Source organism: Haliotis cracherodii, unplaced genomic scaffold (genome assembly GCF_022045235.1).
Source record: "Haliotis cracherodii isolate W230 unplaced genomic scaffold, xgHalCrac1.p SCAF_9, whole genome shotgun sequence".
In the NCBI taxonomy this organism is placed as follows: Eukaryota; Metazoa; Mollusca; class Gastropoda; order Lepetellida; family Haliotidae; genus Haliotis; species Haliotis cracherodii.
The window spans coordinates 2,760,803-2,785,047 of NW_027266343.1; the positions used below are offsets into that span (position 1 = coordinate 2,760,803).

At 43.2% G+C, this 24,245-nt stretch overlaps 1 protein-coding gene across 1 annotated transcript; it reads right to left on the reverse strand.

Moving 5' to 3' along the window:
- Positions 1-957: 957 nt before the first annotated feature.
- Positions 958-23,289, reverse strand: LOC139452154 (DNA-directed RNA polymerase II subunit RPB2). The gene is made up of 24 exons (XM_071233499.1): positions 23,122-23,289; positions 20,408-20,634; positions 19,916-20,028; positions 18,726-18,982; positions 17,987-18,108; positions 16,872-17,036; positions 16,456-16,652; positions 15,880-15,999; positions 15,288-15,474; positions 13,574-13,717; positions 12,991-13,130; positions 11,338-11,449; positions 10,802-10,956; positions 9,931-10,129; positions 9,109-9,277; positions 8,197-8,293; positions 7,691-7,785; positions 7,083-7,204; positions 6,684-6,764; positions 5,422-5,559; positions 4,476-4,697; positions 3,676-3,836; positions 2,120-2,315; positions 958-1,478 (listed from the first exon to the last, which is right to left on the reverse strand). The coding sequence occupies exons 1-24, from the start codon at positions 23,138-23,140 to the stop codon at positions 1,386-1,388; spliced, it is 3,531 nt and encodes a 1,176-aa protein (XP_071089600.1). The 5' UTR covers positions 23,141-23,289; the 3' UTR covers positions 958-1,385.
- Between the last annotated feature and the right edge of the window lie 956 nt (positions 23,290-24,245).

Consider the following 24,245-nt stretch of genomic DNA (forward strand, 5'->3'; position numbering starts at 1 on the left):
CACCAAGCCAGTCCACCCCATCCCATTAGCAGTCGCAGACGTAACGTGTTTGCAAGACGGCTCTGCCGTCTCTTGTACACGAGACGGGTGCGGTCTGCAGTACTCAGTGAAGCGCTTGATACTAATTAACTCAATCACCGTGGCTGTGCTGTCACCCGCAACCTCCGCGAAAGTAATTAAAGCTCTATGTAAAATCATCCACTGCTGAGAGGGACCACAATCCACCCAAGGTTGTGACTGGCGGGTCGCGTGTGCATCGAGGCATCCGCCTTCCTATTTTCACATTCCCTATTTCCGAACAGTTAAGACATGTCAACATGTCATTCTGGACTGGATACACTGAATAGACACCTCATGACAAGCATGGGTTGCTGAAGATCCATTCTTTACCTGAGGTAGTCATATGAAAACGTTGGGTTTTCTTTAACTTCTTTTGAGTAGCATATAACATACTCCAATCTAAAGCAGTTGTCGAGCAAATTTTCTGTGACACAGATTTGGGAAAGCAAATAAAACACAAGTTATAGAGGGCAAGACAGGTCTTCAAAAAACAGCCATATTGATGTGAAGCTTTAATTACAGTTTGAAAATATGTACAATATCGACATTATGAAATGACATGATGAGGGTGTTGAATAATTTACAACAATCATGAACTGACGATGATGTACTGTATCCATGTATACATGTGTTTGTATATGTTTACATGTACATATATGCGACACATTTATTACATCTATTGTCCTTAAGTCATAATCAACAAAATACCAACATGTTCGTCATAAGCATTCTCACATACACTGAGGAATCTTGACTGCATTCACCAAATGGCACCAAAATTGCCCCAAGCATCTTAATTTGTCTCTGCAGAAAATCTTTGTCCAACTGGAAGAGGTAACAAGTATTGTTATATTCCACCTATAGCTATGTCCCAGCAGGCGGGGAATAATTGGCTCAATGCATCATGCCCACATAGGAAATCAAACCCAGGCCTACAAGGTGACAAGCTTTAATCACTAGGCTTCCCCACCACCCCCAGGGAGAGCTAAATACTCAACATTCTTTCATGAAACATGTTCCTGAATTGAATCCAGGAATTGTAATTAATAGCACCTCAAACAAACACTTTCTCCACAGTGTAACAAACTTGCAGCTATATAACCTTGCTATCAGCAGAAACTCTTTCATTTTGTTGTTGAACATCCCCCCGACACATTCCAATCGACACTTTGAAAACTGTGCATTGAAAGCGATCTCCTTGGGATCATTAACTGTCGCTGTAGGAAATAGAATCTTGTCTGTGAAGTCTTTCCACACGGTCCCTGTTCATAGCTGATCAGGATCTCACTGACTTGTTCCATCAGCGACACACACACACACAAAGTCTAAGCAATGACCATCATACGAGGCGCGATGCTCATCGACATCAGTTCCTGGAACAACAGCTTGCACGCATACGGAATCCGCACCTGGGAAATCTGCAAAATAGGAATACAATGCAATCTGAGACCAAATACAGTGAGTGAGTGAGAGTCCATTGGGTGCTTTATAACTGGAATTATTATTATTACTATTAATTTAAATATCAGATAAATCTAACATGCTTCAGTTTATTTTGTTTCAGTCATTCAAACATCCATTCTCTTTTGCATCCAATGGGACTGGAAGTGGATATTGTCAGCATCTATTCTGAATCTTTATGCATATAGGATGCCATATTTGAAACCCAGTAAAACCCTGTACTGAACCTCATTAAGATACCCATGGGTATTGATGACTATTCAGCTTCAGACAACCCCACTGATTTGTCTGAACATCTCTTACATAAAGTTTTAGTGATAAAAACAAATATCAATGAAGGACATTCAGTTTCCATCAAAATGGGTCACATGAAAGTTCTAGTTCCAACAACAGTAGGCCCATGAATGTGTCCTGATGTCTTGGTAGAGGATGTCTTGGTAGAGGATGCCTGTGGACAATGTCTCCTTCAGTTACCACAACAGTGAGCTAAAAGATTTGATCGCTAAAGCACACTCCTTTCAAGCTGTGAACAAATGAACATTCTAGCTAAATCAGGGATAAGAGCAGTTGACTCTGACAAGTGTAAACGGTTTCTTACATGTGTCTTGTTCTTGCAACCCCTGCACTCAAACGTCTGGTTGCGGAGGTTGGCGATGCAGATGAGGCCACAAATATTGCACACATGGCACCGGTAAGGGTCTGAAGCTTCGAAGAGTCTCTCTCTGAGGAACTGGGCGGCACCGTGGGCAATCTGACAATCTCGCTCCATCTCCCCAAAACGCAGACCTCCATCACTGGAAAACACATCACCCATGTAAACCTAAATCACTCTTTATTAATCTTTTCAACAATTGAAGTCTGTTGTTAAGCGCCACACAACGGAAACGGAAACAGGTTACTTAAGCTACAGGCGACAATATTCCACTAATTTCCAGCCGTGGCAGTCAGTAGATACTACTGCTGCTTAACTCTGCAATAGACAATATTCCAGACATGGCCTGAAGTAATGGACTCTGGACCAGACAAAGCATTGATTGATGTTTATTATTTTTGGTTTGTTTGTTGTTTAACCCCACACTCAGCAATATGGTGGTGGCCTGTAAATAATCGAGTATGGACCAGATAATCCAGTGATTCATATATTGAGCAAGGATCCAGGCTGTTGTGGACCGATGACATGCCATGAAGCGAGACACCGAGCCTGACTACCTGATCCGTTAAACCACCTGTTAAGACCGGCATTGGCTGCTGGGACCTGTTCTCACCCACAGTGAGAGACTGAGTGAGTGAGTTGGGTTTAACACTGCTTTTAACAGTATTCCAGTCATATCACGGCATGTCAGCTTAATGTGGGAGGAAAGCCCAAAGTGATGCAGGTCTTAGACGTTTACCTTCGGTGAAACCCAAGAGCACGGATATGGTGCTGACAAACCTACAAACATAATCCGGGCGAACCGGGATTCGAACCCACAATCATAGGTTTCTGGCGTGCCCAAGGGACGCAACACTGCACAGCGAATTGCGGCGCCATGGGGACAAATGAAGTATTTCACATTGAGTATGCATGGTCTTTTCCACCAAATTCACAGACCAGCTGCCTTGACTAGATTGGTGCGAACGTTGTTACCAACAGCTATGTTTCAACTACTGTAACAACTTAAATAATCACACCTGGACAAGGAGACCAGTGGTCGACAACGTGAGCATCGACCAACTCAATCTAGGTTCAATGACAGGTAAGCATTGTCAACACCCACTCCTCATTAATGGATTCTTACAAGCGTGAGGTGCTGATAACACTGTTGCCCCAGTATGCCGATAGGTTTGCCACTCGTGGGGATTCCGGGTAGGAATACAAGTCCATACCAACCCCTACTTGTCATTAGAGGCAACTACATAGGTTGTGGTCAGGCTCAGTGACTTGGTTGATTGATGTCATTGTATTCCAATCGACAAAGCTCATGATGACAATCACTAGATTGCCAGGTCCAGACTCAGTTATTTACAGACTGCCGTCATGTAGCTGGAATATAGCTGAGACGGTGTTAAACAACAACCAAACCATAGGTATGCATCAGCTGAATTATGGAAGCAAACTTCAATCTAACTAAAAGTAGGTACAATATTGAGCCAAACACAATCCCCATTTCTCACCGAGATCGTCCCTCCATGGGCTGTCTGTTGAGGATCTGTAGGGGGCCCCTGGCGCGGGAGTGGATCTTGTCGTCCACCATGTGCTTGAGACGTTGGTAGTAGGTGGGGCCTAAGAAGATCTGGGCGTTCAGCTTGCGTCCCGTGTGGCCGTTCATCATGACCTGTACACAACGGACGGGACAACATCAGAGTGAGTGAGTGAGTGAGCGAGCGGATGGTTTTACGCCGCTTTTAACAATATTACAGCAATATCATGGCAGGGGACACCAGAAATGGGCTTTACACATTGTACCCATGTCAGGAATCGGCATGACGAGCGGACGCTTTAACCATGAAGCTACCCGACCGCCCCATAAACATCAGGGAAGCAACATGCCTTAAACTGTTAAACAGGAATTTGTAGCAGTACATAAAACATCGACGTCTATAACACAAACAAGGCTGAAGGATACATGGGTGATGAAAATTTATATTCCTTTGGCTTAAAACAGTTTTGAAGTTCTAAGTATTTCAGCCGCCTAGGTTTAGGTTAAGAGGGGATCCTCTCAGAAAACAGCTGTAATAAATACAAGCAACAGTTTTAATTTCCCGGAAAAATGCATGTGTACTTCTGGGGTCGATTGGACACCTTTTCTTTTGAAAAACTACTATACAATATGCAAAACCAGGTAATAGGGTGACAAAAGGCTTTCAATGCATTTTATTGAATTTTGAAGCCTTTTGACGTTTTCAAGCCTGTGTGAAGAGCTTCATACAAAACTGAAAACAATTATGACATTCTCGGATGAACACACACTCACTTCATTGCCTCTCTGATGGTAGCCATACTGACTGAGTAGATCAGACACCTTTTGTACATTGACAGCATCGTTGAAGGGTGTGGCGTCGCCGATCTCCCCCTTGTTGGCCGCCACCTTGCCCTGCAGGCATTCTGTCAAGTGACCAATGGTCATACGACTGGGGATGGCGTGGGGGTTGATGATGATGTCGGGGGTGATCCCCTCACACGTGAAGGGCATATCCTGAACAAACCAGTCTTCAGTTAGGACAAAGAAAATCCTCAACGTTTTGAGTAAACAAGTGAGTTTTGTATAATAATGCTTTGAGCTGTATATCAGTTATATGATGGCGTGTCAGCTTGATGTGGGATGAAAGCTGTAAGCTATCTTTGACACATGCAACTCTGGTGAAACCCATGAGGATGAAGCCAAGTATCCTAAATCAGAGCATGTTTTGTTTGTTTGTCGTTCAACGCCGCACTCGGCAATATTCCAGCTACCTGACGGCGGTCTGTAAATAATCAAGTCTGGACCAGACAAGTGCTTGCTATCATGAGCATCGATCTGCACAAATGGGATATGGTGACATACATCAACCAAGTCAGCGAATCAGACCACCCGATCCCATTGGTAGCCTCTTACGACAAGCATATTCACCTTTTACGGCAGGCATGGGTTGCTGAAGACCTATTCTACCCCGGATCTTCACAGGTCATCAGGGCAAGTATGGGATTCAAACTCGCAATCATAGAACTATGGTACACATAGGGCATGCAACTTGACTAAACGTTCCTCATGACAACAGTTAATTACAAAATGCTTTCTTATAATACCAGAAAAATAGAAATCCTTTAAGATTAAATTGAAATACTGGTAAAACCATACCAAAGACAGACCAACTGCTATAATTTTCACAACATTTTCAGGTTAACCCTTGACCTATAGTTTCTGAGAGACCATATCTTACCTCCTGCCTGTACGTAATACCGCAGGTACCCTTCTGTCCATGACGACTAGCAAACTTGTCTCCAATCTGTGGCGTCTTTACAGTCCTCACTCGGATCTTGCAGAACTTGTAGCCATCGTTGTTAATGGTGACCATGACCTACAACATAACCAGACGTGTTACCAAGGATGTAAAAGCGCCTGATGCATTGTACACGGCCAGACTTTCTCCCCCTGGTCTGGTGCAAATAAAAAATGGTGAGGTGAGGTGAAATTGGGTTTAACGTCGCGTCCACGATTATTGCACTTATATAGCGACGTGCATGCACGTGTATGTGTGTGTGTGGCTGCTTGTACTAGTCCGGATTGATGCCGATTTATAGTGCTAGCTCACTGAGATACCACGCCGCAGTTTAACATGAATACCCCACTCAGACACAGTATACTGACTCCGAGACGACCAGTCCTTGTTTTAGCCCCTTAATGCTGAGCTCCAGACAGGGTAACAACAAGTACAATCTTTTAACGTCTTTTGGTATGATGCGGCCGGGGATCGAACCCTGGACCTTCCGCTCTCCAGGCGGACGCTCTACCACTACACCACGAAGGCGGTCCAATAAAAAATGGAGTGTGGCTACTTATACCCCACTTTTTGTTCACTGCCATCGGATACCTTCAGGTCAGTAACAAAAAAATAATGCTGTTCAACATTTTTTGAAATCCCAAATTATCAAAAGGCACCAGTTCACCACAAGACTGATCTGTGTAGCAAGTATCAATCAGAAATATTCAATGGTTTTTGAGTTCTGCTCCAGAAACAAGCTCTACCCTCATTTTCAAAATAAATTCAACTTCTCGTGAATACAAAAAACAACCCCCAAATACCAAATCATCAAAAGGCAACAGTTCATCACTAGACTGATCTACATAGCAAGTTTCAAACGATTTTTGAGTTCTGCTCCAGAAACAGAAAACAGACATGGTGGTCGATATATCCCATTTCTCAAACCGGGGGATAACAAACGATAAAAATCTTTAGATTTTCAAAAGAAGTCTTCTTCACTGTCGGCTTTCCGTAATCAGCCATGTGGATAATAGTCTCCTACTGTCGAATGCTCTTGTGCAGTGAAGAGGACTTCTCTTCAACCAGTATTCTCTCATATACTGTAACCGATTTCTTGACAACCGACGTAAAAAATTGAAATATCAAATTCCTGATATTTTGTGCCTCTTTATCACTGGTTTTGTAAAACACATAAAACATATAGGGACTGATTTTTTCACCTGATCGACAATGCCTGTCTCAGTTCTCCTCATGAAGACACTAGCATCTCTCTTGGAGAATCTCCGGGCCGTGGACTCCAACTAGCAACACAAACAATAGTTGTACAGTTATTCTTGGAACATGTTGTAAGCAAAACTTTCTATTTGAAAACACATTGCCACATCACAAAACAGTCATCAATATTCCAGCTATGACAGCAGCCTGTAAATAATCAAGTCAGACAAACCAGCGATTGATTTCATGAGCAACACAACACAGGGTCATGTCGAAAATGACAATTAAAATCTTAGAATCAAACTGCATAATAGAGTACAATTCAAACATGATTGATGTGATTAAATTAAACTTGGCAATCTTTAACCATACACAAATCCACTGACACATCATTCCAGACTGACCTCATCATCATTAGCTGGGAGTGTGATTGTCTTCCCGATCAGCACATCATCTCCAGACACTCTGGTTCCTGGCGCTATGATGCCGTCGTCATCCAGTTTGTCGTACGTTGCTGGCCGCATACCTGCGTACAACACAATCAGATGTCCAGCAAGCTCATCTCCAGACATGATCAACGTACTGAACATGCAAAACATGCACTGGTGCTCATGTCTAAGTCTAACTCCATTGTTTGGATACATACCAACGCAAATGTCACCTCTCTTAGCCATTCATTTTTTAGATTTCCTACAGTCAAAGAACAGTTGTTCAAACAAAAAACAAACAATATTTTTTAATTCCATGAAAAAAATAAATCAACTGCAGGTCTAACCTGTTACTGTCAGGTCTAACTGGTTACAGCCAGGTCTAACTGGTTACAGTCAGGTCTAACTGGTTACAGTCAGGTCTAACTGGTTACAGTCAGGACAAACTGGTTACAGTCAGGTCAAACTGATTGCTCTCAGCTTAAAATGATCAATTGTCAACACAAACTGGTTACAGTTAGGTCAAACTGGTCGCTGTCAGGTCAAACCAGACAGTGTAAGGTCAAACATGTCACTGTGTTTACCTTGGACATAATCTCTGGTCGGCTTCTCAAACACTTCTTCCTGATCGAGACCCTTCTTAGATTCTGAATCCTTGTAGGAACGGAAGAAAAAGGATCTGAAAACAAATTCAGTTGAAAGTAAAAAACATGATCACAACATCAATTGCCATCAGATGCAAATATGCCCATAGGTCAGCCAAAACAGTAGGGTCTGGTCTCTAGGTAACAGGGTTACGACCCATCACTTTACAAGGCAGCTGAATTTCCTCCAACCACATTGAATGGACTGTCTAAGAGGCTGAGTGACTGAGTGATGGAGTGGAAGATGTCATATTGTGAACTGTTACATTGGACGATTACTGGTCGCTTTCCCTTTATTAACACAGCAAAATTAATGGACCGAAAAAAAAATTGAGTCTGAACCTAATCAACATTCAACTCCATCAGGACAAAATGATGTCTCATCACATCACAGCTAAGTGTTCACTTTTCTGTTAGTGAGCACAAGGCAGTGCCTGTCTGCCTACCTGAAGAATCCTCTGTCGATGGCTCCCTGGTTCAAGATGACGGAATCTTCCTGGTTGTACCCAGTGTAGCAGGCGATGGCCACGATCGAGTTGATGCCTGGAACAGTGACATGCACTGGCTCAGTAAAACTAACACTAATGCTTCACGTAATGTTTTGTCTCATTGGCTTTTCGAATTTTTCTTTGGGTAATCAATGTACAATGAAGAAATTCTGCTTAACATGTTGTTTCAGTTGACTTCCAAAATCCATCTGTGTCTGTGTTGCCATTATGTGCAGAAAATGTCTTCAACAGCATGATAGCATGACAAAGTAAGTGAGTGAGTGAGTAGTTTTACGCTGTTTTAGCAATATCATGGCAGGGGACACCAGAAATGGGCTTCACACACAATACCCATGTCGGAAACGAACCCAGGTCTTCAGCGTGACGAGAGAACGCTTTAACCACTAGGCTACCCAACCGCCCCTTAGTATGACAAAGTGTGCAATGGTATAACAGTCAGTGCATTAGGACGACAATTAATGCAATGGTATTATGTCAATACAGTGGTATTTAATTGATGCAGTGGAATTTAATTAATGCAGTGATATTTAATCGATGCAGTGATATTAAATCGATGCAGTGATATTAAATCGATGCAGTGGTATTTAATCAATGCAGTGATATTAAATTGATGCAGTGGTATTTAATTGATGCAGTGGTATTTAATTGATGCAGTGATATGTGCAGTGGTATTACAGTCAGTGCATTAGGACGACAATCGATGCAATGGTATTATGTTGATACAGTGGTATTTAATCGATACAGTGGTATTTAATCGATAAAGTGGTCTGTGCAGTGGTCAGTGCAGTGGTATTACTGTGGTTACAAGCCTGAAGGTCATTACAATCAGGACAACAGTTTGTGACCCACCAGCGGGCAGCTCTCGGAAGCGGAGATACTCCATGGACCGCGTGGTGACCAGGGGCTTCTGGGGGTAGAAGAGGCCGTGGGCCAGGGTGTCCATCCTCACGTGGTAGTTGGTGATGTAGACGCCCATGGCCTGCTTGCCCATAGCGGATTGGTAGGTGTTACGGGGAGACTGGAACACAGACACACCAGGGTTACACACCTCCCTACACCAACACAGCGAGTAGCCCACCACTGGCAATATACACACCTCCCTACACCCACACAGCGAGTAGCCTGCCACTGGCAATATACACACCTCCCTACATCCACACAGCGAGTAGCCTGCCAGTGGCAATATACACACCTCCCTACACCCATACAGTGAGAAGCCTGCCACTGGCAATATACACACCTCCCTACACCCACACAGCGAGCAGCCCACCACTGGCAATATACACACCTCCCTACATCCACACAGCGAGCAGCCTGCCACTGGCAATATACACACCTCCCCACACCCACACAGCGAGTAGCCCACCACACCATCCATATCCAGTAAGCCTCTTGGGTGGCATTTTATTTCTTACATATCTTTTGAAACAAACTCACATGGCACACTTTCAAAGCTTCAGGCTTTCAAGGCCTAAGTATTCTTTAAAACATTTATTTTGACATTCTGATTGTATTTCATTCATATAATATTTCATATTCAAGTTGCAAATATTTTTTTTAAAATGTTCATATTTCCAGTTTGTACTTTTGGGCTTCATAAACACAAAGTAAAATGAACGTGGCCTAGCTGTTACCAGACAGCTCCAGCAGCAGCAGGAGGAGAGAGTGTACCTGGTTGTGATCGGGGAAGGGGATGATGGAGGCACAGACTCCGAGCACCATGGCAGGGTGGATCTCGCAGTGGGTGTACGTGGAACAATACGCCGAGTCCTTCTCCTGGAGGTCGTCTGGGGTCATGGCCAACATGATCGTCTCCTCTTCCACAGGGTCGATGTACTCCACGACACCGCTGGCCACCAGGTCCTGCCAACTGGGGACAGATCGGGGGATTTACAACACAGCTGCAGGGTACATCATGGACACGTTTCAATATGCACAGGCCCTGTTTGAAGCAGGCAACATGAACTGATGGTGCTGGTACACGTTTAGGCTACGAATATAGCCACATGTACCAGTGAGAGCAGCGAGAGTGATATTGAGTGAGTGAGTGAATTGTGTTTAACACCTCTTTGTTTGTTTCTTTGTTGTTTAACACCATACTCAGCAGTATTCCAGCTATATGATAAGAGTCTGTAAATAGTCAAGTCTGGACCAGACAATCCAGTGATTGACATCATGAGCATGGATCTACACAATTGGGATACGATAACATACACGTCTTCACAGGTCAGGCAACATTAGCTGATAGTGTTGGTTAACGTTTTAGCTCCGAATTTAGGCACATGTACCCATGAGAGCTGCGAAAGTAATGTTGAGTGAGTGAGTGAGTGAATTGTCTCTAACGCTTTCAACAGCATTAATTAAATCAAAACACTGTGAGCAACGATCCATGGGACCATGACAATCAAGCAATTCACAAAACCTGACTACCAGGGGGATCTATTTTTACCAGAATTCCCAAGGGGGATTTCAATGACGAGGAGGCACTGGTAACTGGGGAGGTAATCTATCCCTGAATCTCCCGGGACTCAAGGTGCAGTACCTGTAGTTGTTGTACTCCCTCTGCTTCAGCTGTTTGATGTGACTCTGCTTCAGCAACAATTTCTGATTCTCCACGATCAGCAGCGGCCGACAAATACGTCCTGCATCTGTGTAGATGCGGATCTCGCGGTCATGGAAGTCGCGAATCATGGATACCTGGAGGTATAGAAAAAATGCAATAAAGAACAAGCGTATTGAAACTTGCCTTCACTCAAAATATTATTCCTGTATTGTGTTTGTATTTAAAGAACAAGAGAAAAAAAAGAGCCCGTGTTTGTTGTTTAATGATGCTCTCAGCAATATTCCAGCTAAATGATGGACCAGACAATCCAGTGATTGATATTATGTGCAATGATCCATGCCATCGTATGGCGACACGCAATCAACCAAGTAACCGAGTCTGACCACCAGATCCATTAAGTCGCCTCTCACAATCAGCATAGGTTGCTAGGGATCAATTCTAACACAGAATCCCATAGGTTAAGTTGTGGACAAATATGAAACAGTTGATGCGACACACATCAAGGGGGGACTGACCTCGGACACAATGATGTCCATCTCTCTTCTCAGCTTCCTCAGCGTGGCCATCAGCTGGTCAGGGTCGCGATGGATGCCCACCCAGCACCCATTCACAAAGATCTTAGTCGCACTGGAAACAGAAGTCAACAATAGTCTCAGCTCTTCTTCCTAACTAAGTATGTCGAGACAAGTAGGGAAGCACGACCAACCATTGCAGTGTTTGTAGATGAACTGTGTCATTGTTCATTCTGTCAATCCAGTGGCCTGACACCAGCAGATAAATAAGCAAGTCTGTACCAGACAATCCAGTGGCCTGACACCAGCAGATAGATATGTAAGTCTGTACCAGACAGTCCAGTGGCCTGACACCAGCAGTTAAATAAGCAAGTCTGTACCAGACAATCCAGTGGCCTGACACCAGCAGATAAATAAGCAAGTCTGTACCAGACAGTCCAGTGGTCTGACACCAGCAGATAAATAAGCAAGTCTGTACCAGACAGTCCAGTGGCCTGACACCAGCAGATAAATAAGCAAGTCTGTACCAGACAATCCAGTGATAGTTGTTCTGCATAGGGGTACAGCGATGCAGCAAGGTCACACTATGATACGTATCTCAATACACAGGTAATGATACGATACATATCACGTCACACATATTTATGTCAAATTGTGAGGAAACTTCTTGACCATAATTACTTCGGAGCATGTTCTAAAGGAAAAGCTGGCTGTAGACATATATTCGTAGCTGCTATTTTTAGTAATGAACTTAGAACGCTAATTACAACACATCTTGTAAAATTTGATTGACAAAATTGCTGGAGGTCATTAAATGAGAAAATTTATACAGAAAAAATGTATCATGCGTTGTATCGTCGCATAAAAATTATTAACGATGCACTGGTGCACCAATGTATTATTTCAACCCTAGTTATGCATAACATCCAACACATTAAGACACAATGACTTACAATCCAATAAGTTCACGAGCCCCACCTTCCGATCCAAGTCAACTGGGTACTAGTCTTACATGAATTTCTCCCAGGGCCTGAACTACTGATAGTATATCGTATCTTGATTCAGTTGAAATACAAACGCAAACAATTACTTGAGAATCTACGAAGAGTTATGATAAAACTGAAAATGCAAGTAGTCTCCAAATTATCTGCCAGACAGTTGGGCAAGTGGAGAAAATTTTTATGCTGCCTGAATGAATAGCTACCAGCCACAGCCTGGCTGGCAGGCAATTATTTTGGAGGGAGTTGAATTTAACGCCGCTTTTAACAGTATTCCAGTTATATCACAGCGTGTCAGCTTAAAGTGGGAGGAAAGCCCGAAGTGACGGTCTCAGACGTTTACCACTTCGGTGAAACCCACAAACACGGGTATGGTGCTGCCAAACCTAGAAACATAATCAGGGTGAACGGGGATTTGAACCCACGAAAATAGGTTTCTGGTGCGCCCAAGGGACGCAACTCTGCACAGCGAATCGCGGCGCCTTAGACGACTGGGCCACCCGTGCCCCCTAGTTATTTTGGACGCTGTGGGAGACTGACTCTGACCCAGGATGACTTAGGGTTCCATTTGAAACATTCCTAACACAGGATGACTTAGGGTTCCATTTGAAACATTCCTACAACAGAGTGAATCATGGCCGGGCTGAAGCCTACGTACTCCTGTATGGCAGATGGGGCCACCTCTTCCAGGTTCTCCATACTCCACTCCTCCAAGAACTCCAGGATAGGGGACGGCTGGGACCCCACAGAGATGTAGGCCATCAGCGCCAGGTTCTTCACAAGGCCCACAGCACCTCCCTGCAGACACAGACATAGGTGAGGTGATGTGAAATGCAGTTTAACTTCCTGTTTAAGATTATAGCACTTCATTAGCGATGTGCATGCAAGTGTATGTGTGTATGTGTGCGAGCGTGCGTGCGACTAATGCCGATTGTATAGAGCTAGCCCACTGTGATATCATACCGCTATTTAACATGAATACCCCACTTAGACACAGTATACTGACTCCAAGCTGACCAGTCCTTGTAAAGCCCCTTAATGTCAAGCGCTAGACAGGGTAACAACAAGTACCATTTTTTTTAAAGTGTTTGGGTTCTTCTGCGGACGGTGATTGAACCACCGACCTTCACTCTCTGGGTAGATGCTCTATCCAACAGACCATGAGGCGGTCACATACAGGCAGAGCAATATGGGGAACAGGATTCATAATTGCAGCAAGTGCAGTTCAATGGCATCTTTACCTCGGGTGTCTCGGCCGGGCAGATCATACCCCAGAGGGTGTTGTGCAGCTGTCGAGGTCGGGCCAGTTTACCGTCTCGGCCGATGGGGGAGTTGAGACGTCGCAGGTGAGACAATGTGGAGGCAAACGTCAGTCTGTTCAACACCTACAGTATAGAAGACCCATGTTTAAGATAACTGAACACAGAACAAAGTCAATGAAGAGCTAATTTACATGATAAAATGTTAGATCTACTACCTTCTCTGTGTCATATCACAGGAATTTGTGACTAGAACTCATCTGAGACAGTCCACCTCAGACTGATACCTACCCGAGACATCCCTAGCATGGCCAGATACCCATCTGAGACGCCCCACCCTTGCCCGACACCACCCCATACATCACAGACCTGTCCTGCTACCCATCTAAGACATCACAGACCTGTCCTGCTACCCATCCAAGACATCACAGGCCTGGCCTGCTACCCATCCAAGACATCACAGGCCTGGCCTGCTACCCATCCAAGACATCACAGACCTGGCCTGCTACCCATCCAAGACATCACAGGCCTGGCCTGCTACCCATCCAAGACATCACAGGCCTGGCCTGCTACCCATCCAAGACATCACAGGCCTGGCCTGCTACCCATCCAAGACATCACAGGCCTGGCCTGCTACCCATCCAAGACATCACAGGCCTGGCCTGCTACCCATCCAAGACATCACAGGCCTGGCCTGCTACCCATCCAAGACATCACAGGCCTGGTCTGCTATACACCCAAAACATCACAGGCCTGGCCTGCTACCCATCCAAGACATCACAGGCCTGGCCTGCTACCCATCCAAGACATCACAGCCTGTCCTGCTACCCATCCAAGACATCACAGGCCTGGCCTGCTACCCATCCAAGACATCACAGACCTGGCCTGCTACCCATCCAAGACATCACAGGCCTGGCCTGCTACCCATCCAAGACATCACAGGCCTGGCCTGCTACCCATCCAAGACATCACAGGCCTGTCCTGCTACCCATCCAAGACATCACAGGCCTGGTCTGCTACCCATCCAAGACATCACAGGCCTGGCCTGCTACCCATCCAAGACATCACAGGCCTGTCCTGCTACCCATCCAAGACATCACAGGCCTGGTCTGCTACCCATCCAAGACATCACAGGCCTGGTCTGCTACCCATCCAAGACATCACAGGCCTGTCCTGCTACCCATCCAAGACATCACAGGCCTGTCCTGCTACCCATCCAAGACATCACAGGCCTGGCCTGCTACCCATCCAAGACATCACAGGCCTGGCCTGCTACCCATCCAAGACATCACAGGCCTGTCCTGCTACCCATCCAAGACATCACAGGCCTGGCCTGCTACCCATCCAAGACATCACAGGCCTGTCCTGCTACCCATCCAAGACATCACAGGCCTGTCCTGCTACCCATCCAAGACATCACAGGCCTGTCCTGCTACCCATCCAAGACATCACAGGCCTGGTCTGCTACCCATCCAAGACATCACAGGCCTGGCCTGCTACCCATCCAAGACATCACAGGCCTGTCCTGCTACCCATCCAAGACATCACAGGCCTGGTCTGCTACCCATCCAAGACATCACAGACCTGGTCTGCTACCCATCTAAGATATCACAGGCCTGTCCTGCTACCCATCCAAGACATCACAGGCCTGGTCTGCTATCCACCCAAGACATCACAGGCCTGGTCTGCTACCCACCTGGGACACTCCAGCTCTGGCCTGGGAGGCCTTCTTCTGATCCCCCCAGTTGCCTGTGGCCAGGGAGTACTTGAGTCCGTCTGTGATGATACGTGTCTTAATGGCCAGCTCCATGTTGAAATCTTTGCCTCGATCTATGAACTTCTGGGCATACATTCGTACCTCTTTCATCAGGTTACGGAACATGCTGTAAAGTCAAACAAGACAAGTATAGTTTTCCAAAACTAATAACAATATCAACAGAAATAGATAAACAAGAAGACCAAGTGATCCACATGTGCCACCATTACCAAAGTTAAAAAAGAACCGGGGGCACGAGTGGCCCAGTCGTCTACAGCACCGCGATTCGCTGTGCAGAGTTGTGTCCCTTGGGCACACCAGAAACCTATGATTGTGGGTTCGAATCCCGGTTTGCCCTGATTATGTATGTAGGTTGTCAGCACAATACCCATGCTCGTGGGTTTCACAAAAGCGGTAAATGTCCTTGACCTGCAACACTTCGGGATTTCCTCCCACATTAAGCTGACAAGCCATGATTTAACTGGAATACTGTTAAAAGCGGTGTTAAACCCAGAACAGACATGTGACTCACCCTCTGAACAAGAACGCCAGAAGAGGACCAGCTAAGTCCAGCCTCTTGTTGCCATAGTGATCTCTGTCATCTACCTCACGCCTCCCGAGAGCTGCCATCAGTAAACGATGGACCATGTACCTGCAAATAACAAGCAGATTTCAGTATTAGCAATAGCTTTTAACATCTTCACTTCCCGTGAACTATACGAAAAGTCAGATTCACGTCAGTGTCAATTCTGCAATAATACACTCCTATAGTCCTATCTCAACATTATTTTGCTATTATTGATTAAAATAAAACCCAATTTGAGCAAGTCACATACTTCTTCCCAATCATAAACCATTATTCACAGGTTTCAGAATTTATAACTATTTCCCTTAATTTTTGTTACCAAAAAATTCAACTTAATCATATTTCACAACTTTGTTTTAAAATCCTTTACATCAATCACCAATATCATTCAGTGTCTCAATATATTACCTATTCCTGAACAAACTAAACCTACGTCAACCATGAGTGACAACATGACGAGCGTGATGACAAGAATAATGACGAGAACAATGACGAGAATAAGGACGAGAGTGACAACCTTACCCAAGGAAGTAGGCCTTCTTGGTCTCACAGAACTCGCTGACGCCCACATGAGGCAACATTTCCTTCTGCAAGATTTCTCTGGCGTACTTGATTCTCTTGTCCTTCGTGACACCAGGTCGAGCACCTCTGGCTCCGATGAAGTTGAGAGCCACGTTTTGTTCCTGGATGACAAAAGCCTCATCCAGCGACGGCTTCACCTGTACACAGGAGGATTAGAGTAAGACATTGTCAGGATACACAAGTACTTGTTAAAACAGCCATGATAACAACAGGCTTGAAATCGGGCCATTATGCAAATGAGACCATAAATGCTTCATAAACACTGATAAATGTAAGATAAGGCCTTCTAAATTTTCAAGGAATGTTTTATCAGCCATCATACTGCATGACCAAACAGTTGTCAGTCTAACCCTTACCATTTCCATCATTTCAGGGTCATCGAAGTCGTAGATGATGTGTTCAAGGATGTCTCTGTCGGACACGAAGCCGAGGGCTCGGAACACAATGATGATAGGGATCTCCTGCTTGATGTACGGAAGAATGGACACAATTCTCTGACCAATGGCACTCTTCTTGGCTCCCTGCACACGGATGGGGAAAGTGGGTTATCTAGTGGTCCCTTCAAATCAGATGTTTACTCAAACATGAAACATCAGTGTGAGGGCTGGACGAACCCTCCATTGGATGTCTCGTCAGGTGAACCCTGAGTGACCTTTGACCGCCAAATCATAATTAAGGATTCTTTTGCCTATGACCGAATCAGAAGTCAGCTTAATAAAATCATTCAGCTTCATTTAATGACCAACTGGATTCCATATTTGGATTTTTAACAAAAGACACGCCAAGAACATTCCTTGATCATGTTCTCGGTTTTGTTTGTTCTTTACGCCGTACTCAGCAATATTCCAACTATTTGAAGGCGGTCTGTAAATAATCAAGTCTGGACCAGACAATCAAATGCTGGACATCATGAGCATCGATCTATGCAATTGGGATACAATGACATGCATCAACCAACCGGATCCTGTTAGTCGCCTCTTACGACAAGCATGGGTTGCTGAGGACCAATTCTACCCCGGATGTTCATGGGTGTGTTGGTGGTACTGTGAATGCCAATAGAAGGGTGGGCAGGTCTTCATGCACAGACGTGTCATATCAGGAGGAAATGATCCGATTATTGTGGAATTGAACCATGTTCAGCTAATTACTCAGTTCTCTACTGAATCTTGAACACCTTCAGTAGGCACACATCACATTCTTAGATTTGATCAACTTTCCCACCCTGTTGACAACAGATACAAGCTGTGAACATACTGTGGTGTGCACTGAGACGAGGGTTTATGACAAATATTACGACAGAATGTGTACCTGATCCAAATTGTCAAGAAAGAAACCTTTCAGATAATTTATTGCACTCTAAAATGAGTAATGTTTTACTGCTGTCATGGATGGTAGAGCTATTTAACTCTAACAGTTTGGATGTTACGATAAACATAGCATCTGTAGAGGAACCTTGGGTGTCTCCACTCACCGACCCGCCCCTGGCCATCATGTTGACCCACAGTGTACTGGTGGGACGCGACGAGTGCTCCAGGCATGACCTCAACTCTGTCTTGAAGGCATACTTGGAGTCCTTCTGCTGAAACACGTACACTGGAAAAAAGACAGTAATCAGTCACACTTGCTCTTCAGGCAGTCTACTTGGAAGTCTTAATCACTAAATTGTTTGCAAAACTGACCCAAACAGACCCTATTTTTAAAACTTTTATATCACACTAGTGAAATTTTGATCCAGCATATCCTTACACCAAGTAATAGCGTATTCGACGTAATAAGCGCCCCGCTCTAATAAGCGATATTTTCTTATTTATTGGCTAGTGAACAATCTCAATTAGCACCCCTTCCGATCAATGTACACAAGACTTATTTATTTGTGTATAATACGCACTCGTGTGTTATATGCACCCTTAATTATGGGCAATTAAATCCTGGAAAAATATATATGTTGTATATAAACATTTCAGGTTGTCAGCATAAACCACGAAATTTACGAACTTTCAACTCTGTTTTTTCCCACCAAAATAATATTCCAATAAGAGCCCCCAAATTTCTAATTTTAAGAGCGCCCTGGGTGCTTATTACGTCGAATACGGTAACTAAAAACAGAAATCCCCACTAATATTCCCAGAACTTTTAACACAATCATGATGAAAGTCACGCCTAGCGACCATGCTATTCATGCTACTAGTACTGTAATACTATCCACCTACCTGTATTGGTGGCCATCTTCTCCTGAGCTATCAACACCTTCTCAGATCCATTGATGATGAAGTACCCACCGGGGTCCAGCGGACACTCGTTCAGCTCCGTCAAGTCACGATCTGTGAGTCCGTTGAGCAGGCAGTACGTGGACCTCAGCATGATGGGGATTTTGCCGATGTAGGTCTTCTGATGCAACGTCTCTACGGACTCCTCTCCCTCCTTGATCACGGTCTTCGTGATGTCCACGTACAGGGGAGCAGAGTAGCTGTTCACACATACAAACATGGTGCAACTGGCAGACAGAGCTTCAGCTTTTACAATCTAACAGAAAGTTTCAGAACATTTTTTTGCAATTGTTGTAATCTTTGTAAAACTACAATGTCACTTCAGCCACTAGTTCGAAGCCTGAGTTTGTCCACATATCAACACAAAATTGTACAGAAAATTATGCCAATTTTAGGCAAGTAGAGTTTAGATTGAAATATATGTAAAGGGTGAAAGAGATTAACACCAGTCTGCCAGCCCAAGACTCATCAATTTTTCTGAGGACAAGTAAGAATCCTAATTGACTAGAGTGAGTGAGTATGGTTTTACGCCGCTTTTAGCAATATTCCAGCAATATCACGGCAGGGGACACCAGAAATGGGCTTCACACATTGTACCCATGTCAGGAATCGAACCCGGGTCTTCGGCGTGACGAGCGAACGCTTTAACCACTAGGCTACCCTACCGCCCCCTAACTGACTAGAGCATTTGAGGGATATAATTCTGAACCAGTTCATGCTTCAAGTTTGCTCAAAATTTGGTCTGAATAAATCTGACAGTAAATGTAAACATAGTGAACATTTCTGTTCTGTCCAAACAGGACTAGCTTCTAACTCTGAGTATTGTTTTACGCCGCTTTTAGCAATAATCCAGCAATATCATGGCGGGGTACACCAGGATTGGGCTTCACACATCGTACCCATGTCGGGAATCGAACCTGGGTCTTCGGCGTGACAAGCGAACGCTTTAACCACTAGGCTATCCGACCGCCCCTCTAACTCTAAGGACCAGTGTATTAAGGTTTACACTAATTCTCAGGACTACTCTAAAGAAAAATGAATTTCTGTCTACCATATAATAATGTGTATCTACTGTACATCATACATGATTTAGTACAAATAGTACATTAATAAACTTATTCCTAACTACATACGTGAGATTGCGGAGTCGTGCCTCGTTGGGCATCATAGGACTAGGAGCGCCATCCTTCTCCCAGTGGGTGGGCTTGGACAGGTAGATCTGCTCAAACTTCAGCAGGTACCTGGGCTAAAGGGCAGAGAACGTGTGTTATTATGAAGATCATAATGATCATGTTCTGTCATATATATATACCCTTAATTATGGGAAATTAAATTCTGGAAAAATATGTCATATATAAACATTTCAGGCTGTCAGCATAAACGACGAAATTTATCTTTCAACTGTTTTTTCCACCAAAATAATATTCTAATAAGAGACCCTTATTTCTAATTTTGAGAGCGCCCTGGGCGCGTATTACGTCGAATATGGTAACTGCATTGTATGTAATCTATGGTCACTGCAATCCTGTCCTACATGTTATAGAGGATACAGAGCTGTTGATACACTTTAGTAGCCACATTCACAAAACTGACAAATATCCCTGTGAACATGGTGAATAGCTCACCGGTGTCTCCAATGTTCCCGATGTATGCTGGGCTTCTGCCTGTAGATCGATCGGGGGAGCATCTTCTACAATTCTCTGCACAGACATCTGGATGAACTCATCAAAGGAGTCGAGCTGCTGACGTACCAGACCCTTCTCATCAAAATAGGAACTGATGACGATCCAGCAGGCTTCCTGCCACAGATCCGGGGTGAGGTCGTCCCCTTCGTCTCCCTCATCATACATTTCTGCAACAAGGCATCAGAAAAATTGCTGTTTGTTGCTTAATGCCACACTCAGGCATATACCAACTATAAGAAGCAAAGGCATTCAATAATCAAGTCTGGACCACGCAATACATTGACTAATATGTAGATCCACTCTGTCGGGATACAATGACAAGCAATCAGCCAAATCAGCTAGCCTGACTACCCAATCAACTAAGTTGCCTCTTTCGAAAAGCACAGATTACTGGGAACCAATTCAAACTCAGTATCCCAGAGGGTCAGAAAATTCAGATCTCTTTCTTTCAATTCCCTTAAATATGCTTTTGGATCATGGTGGGCACTGGTTTTTAACAATGTTCCAGGGTAATCTATAATCAAGACCAGCTGCCCTTTCATGTACTGTGATCCCTCGCTACAACGCTACCTTCGGGGTCCAAATAACTGAGGAGCATTATACATGATCAGTGGTTTAACGAAGGTGGAGTCGTAGGCTGTAATGACCAACACAACAGTATACATGCTCTGCCTACCTAACACGATCTACCTTGCACGTTTCAGAGTTTCAAAAAACATTAGAATAGGAGTTGTTTATGATTCATAGAGTAAAAAAAAGATTTATCGAGTATTAATATGTGCTTTAAAAAAATACACATTGTATCCCTTCAGCGAATTCAGGTGAATAAACAGGTGTAACAAACTTGGTCAATAAAAGTATTAAATTTGACATAAAACATTACTCGACATGATGATTTACCATTCAAATTGTATTTCCTGCTCTCCAAGGCATTGTTTTATAAGTAGAGATTAAGATTACCATGTGTATTTTCTCATAAACTAAGCCGGAAAAAGCAATCAGCTGTGCGCACGTTTCCTCCCAATCTACCGGTGATTCAGTTATAAAGCACCCAATGATACAACTTCAAAGATTTTTATGCAATTGTCAAAAGAAATTGTATCTGAAATTATTATTATATCAGGAATAATATATTCCAATATCATGTTATTTTAGTTGCAGCTTCCACTATATATATAGTTCAAATGAGAAGAATCATATGCGTAGCACTTCGGTACAGGTGGTATGCAGAATATTTTTTTACGCATGGAACAATTTGACCAGTCACTGTAGGAACTTCATGTGCTACATGTATTTCGCTTGTGAAAAAGTTATGTTGACATTTAACAGTCACACTGCCTCAAATGTGACTTTAAGCGAGTCAGGGTACAGCATTTATGATATGTGTATCCATTCTCTTGCAACTTAAGTTTGTTTCAAGGCGTCAATAGCGGTAATCTGACCATGGTTGCTGTAAATAATGGTGAGTTGTGCGATCTACCGATTACTTTGGATACGACTTTGCCAAAATAATTATAAACATTATTATAATTATTGAATGAAATTTTGAATATAATTAACAAAATATATTGCAAACATTAGTCCAGATAAACAATGAACAATTTGTTTATAACAAGATATTATAATAATAGGTTCAAATTGCATACTTCAGTTCGGATTTCTGATGTTACGTGATCGCGGTGATCAGCCTATAATTTTTTCTGCAATGGGGGAAAACATCATGTCATTGGAAAACTTGAGTTTATATCAGTAATTTTGAGGGGGGGGCATGCTTTACCATGCGCTAATACCGAGTTAGCACTATATTGAAGAGCGCAATAGCGAGGGAACACTGCATCTTGGAATAAGTTCTGGTTTACATTGGATGACATCACATTGCCCAAAGTGTTTACAACTCCATCAATGACCAGATCACACAGCCTTTCAAGCCAGTTATCATAAATCAGGGGATAGTGTGAATAAGCACAGGACTTTCCCAACGATACTGAGGTAAGAAGTGGACTGCACTACTTAGGAGACAGGCTGCTGACTATATTGGATTATCCCAGTACATTTGAACTTACTGGAATGAACATGGTCAAACAGCAGAATAACTTTAACCTGTGGCAGTACTTACAACCCTATAAGCCCTAGTCTTCAACTTACATGAAGATCAATTATGCTGAATAAACAAATTATTGGAATGACTCGTAGGATAGTATTGTCAGACACAATTATTTTGGACAGAAAACCTGTGTATTTGGGGCAGATTTTGCATCTATTTGATATAGAATCTGTAGAGACTGAATCAGTAAGAATTAATATGAGGAAAATGGGGTTTAGGATTTCAAAGGTTCATCTGTCCCAAACATATCCCTCCAAATATTGAGAACGTACGTTGATTTTTGTTTTAACAGGACCCGCCAAAATAAAAACATTGTGAGATGCTGTATTTGGTGTCGTAAATTTATTGACACACACGGCCTTCGTAATCGACGTATTTACATAAAATGGACATTGTCCCTTGACAGATCATATGTGTACAGAAGTTTATACATTGACTGATTATCAGTCATGACCAAATATGCCTTATTTCTTTGTCAACATTTTGAACTAATGCCGGTGCGCAGAATGTAAACAACGTTTACAAATGTTCATATAACAACAACAGATACCTTCGTCTTGACCATACATGGTTGATTATGTCCTTGAATATGTTATTGACTAAAATATCTAGAAGTTGGTTGATTTGGTCATATGATGACTCCGATATTGACAGATTATAAAGCCTCCTCCTCTAAAACCATCAGAGCTCCGCCATTGAAGCTGACGGAACTCTTCTATCGGAGAGTTACGAAAGTGTACTTCGACATGAAACCGGATCGACAGAAACCGAACCTGTTGAATATAAAACTTGAAAAGATAAACGGAATACGGATTTCGATAACTTTTTGTTCATTTATAGTTTTTTTCACAAGCAGATCGCCTATATATAGAATCAGAAGATTGTCAGTGTCAAGTGAAACAGGGTCTTGATTATATATCTTGATCCCCTCTCTCCCTGAAAATCAAATGGTTGCTCCTTAAAATCATAATGGCATTTTGCCTGTTGTCTATGTTTTGTCTTTGTGCATATTCATTTTTTGTTGTGTGATTAATCAAACAGTAAAATCCCTCTTCTGTTCATCAACACTAGCATCAATCACATTTTTATGTGACATTTTCAACATCTGCTGATGTGTGTTCGATCCCAGAATTGCTCTGATTATGATCTTTGGTTTGTGAGCACTATAACCCTGCTTGTTTGGTTTCACCAAAGTTGTAAACTTTAGCTGAGGTCAGTTTGGGCTTTTCATCCTCTTTTTCTATCTGACTTGCCTTGAGATAACCAAAACACTGTTGAGTGTGGCATCAAATGTAACTCACTCATTCATTCACTTCTATGGCAGTGTAATTTATTGTTAAACAATGATTGTAACTGCATTACATTGTTTCTGTTGAGATTCAGTTGAAGTTCATTGCATTGTATTTGGACAATTATTAGTTGTAAGGAATGTAGTACTATTTAATGTAAGCAGTGGTGACAAAGTTATTATATTTAGATGCTCAAATTATCTGCAGACTACCGGAATAGCAAACATGTGGCATATTCATTGATGTTCTAGTGACACTGGAGTGTCCAAGCACTGTGTGAAAAGTGCTGGAAGCTGGTTAGACTATATAAATGTCTCATCTCACATTTCATCTGACATTACATCAAGACCAGAGGTTGCGTGAAGATCACTTATCACCCTGGATT